Raw genomic sequence first — 1253 nt, 5'->3', positions numbered from 1 at the left:
ACAGGGCTTGTGGATGCGGCTGGGTGGTGACTGGACCCAGGTCTCCTGGTTCGCTCACCCTGAGGAGCACCTGCACCTCAGAGTGGGCCCAAACAGGATGGCTCTGGTGACACAGCATCTCTGTAGAGACCCTCTGGGCGTTCCGGTGGGGAAGGAGAGGCCTCCCACCACCCACCTTCAGCTCCTGTGCGGACGGCTCCTGGCCCAGCTCCCTGGCGCTGTGAATGATCAGACCCAGGGCGTCGCCCGGCTCCACCGCCGCGTCCTCGTGAAGCTTCTCTGCAATGGCCGCCTCCAGGTGCTGGTGCAGCTGGTCCCTGGCCCGGATGCCCTGATGTGCAGGGAGAGGGGGAACTCGGGGCAGGAAGGCTCGGAGCCAGGCCTGGCCACCCACCCAGGAGCCTTCCCAGCTCTGGCCCTGCGGAGATCCCGAGGCACACACCCACCCCACTCAGCTCCACGCCTGGCGGGAAGCTGCGCCCAGTAAACGGCTAGGACTGTGTCCACTGGCCACAAACATCATTCTGTCCTGACTGTCACGAGCTCCCTCAGCGGCGAGGAAGAGAGTTACTGCCGTCCCGAGGGGCGGATGCTGAGGCTCAGAGGCCAAGCGACTGCCCTGTGTCACACAGCTGTCGTTGCCCACGCCCTGCACAGAGGCCGGTCCGACTGGGGTCAGCCCGCTGCCCTCTCCCTGCCTGAGGCTCAGGCTGGGCCGGTGGGCACCGATGCAGAGGGGAAGGGGCCCCGTGATGCACCCAGGAAAGCTCCGACTTAGAGGACAGGACGCGTCAGCTGTGTCCGATGTCTCCCCCACCCCTTTCCAAAAGCATCAGCCGTTGGAAAGGGGCGGGCAAGAGGGCAGGATTCCTCCCCAGAGTTCGGGGGACGAGCACAGCAAAAGCACCCCCTGGGGAAGTCCTGTCATTGAGCAACTGGAATTTTGTAGCCAGAAGAAACTGGGTTCAAATTCTGTCTTCCCCTGCTAGCTGGCCGTGATCTTGGATAGGTCATTTAGCGTCGGAGCCGGCCTCACCAATAAAACGAGAACAACAGCGCTTTGCAGGCTGCGAGGATCAAGTCGGGAACGTCCCCAGCCCACAGCAAGACCCTTTATCCGCACTCATCGCGTTTCGACAGCGCGGAGTCCCAGGCCAGGGGACAGGAAGGCGGGAGGGGCCTCCTAAACTCCCTCGGGTCCCTCCCGCCGCTCCGAAGTGTGACGGGCCGCGGTCTCGGACCCGAAACTGGCG

General features: G+C 64.1%; 1 protein-coding gene across 1 annotated transcript in view; it reads right to left on the bottom strand.

Annotated features, from left to right (window-relative positions):
- Nucleotides 1–175: 175 nt before the first annotated feature.
- The window catches only part of LOC103256247 (cytochrome P450 26C1-like), a gene marked incomplete at its 3' end in the record, with an annotated part of 3482 nt that continues 2404 nt past the window's right edge, over nt 176–1253 (bottom strand). Inside the window, exon 3 of the mRNA XM_021710400.1 lies at nt 176–331. Coding sequence (XP_021566075.1) covers nt 176–331 — 156 coding nt within the window. The remainder of the gene's footprint in view (nt 332–1253) is intronic.

The sequence above is a fragment of the Carlito syrichta genome, unplaced genomic scaffold, assembly GCF_000164805.1.
Source record: "Carlito syrichta isolate Samal-C Ts95f unplaced genomic scaffold, Tarsius_syrichta-2.0.1 Scaffold77743, whole genome shotgun sequence".
Classification (NCBI taxonomy): Eukaryota; Metazoa; Chordata; class Mammalia; order Primates; family Tarsiidae; genus Carlito; species Carlito syrichta.
The sequence above is the reverse complement of the archived record's forward strand: the minus strand, read 5'-3'. Positions and strand labels throughout refer to the sequence as shown.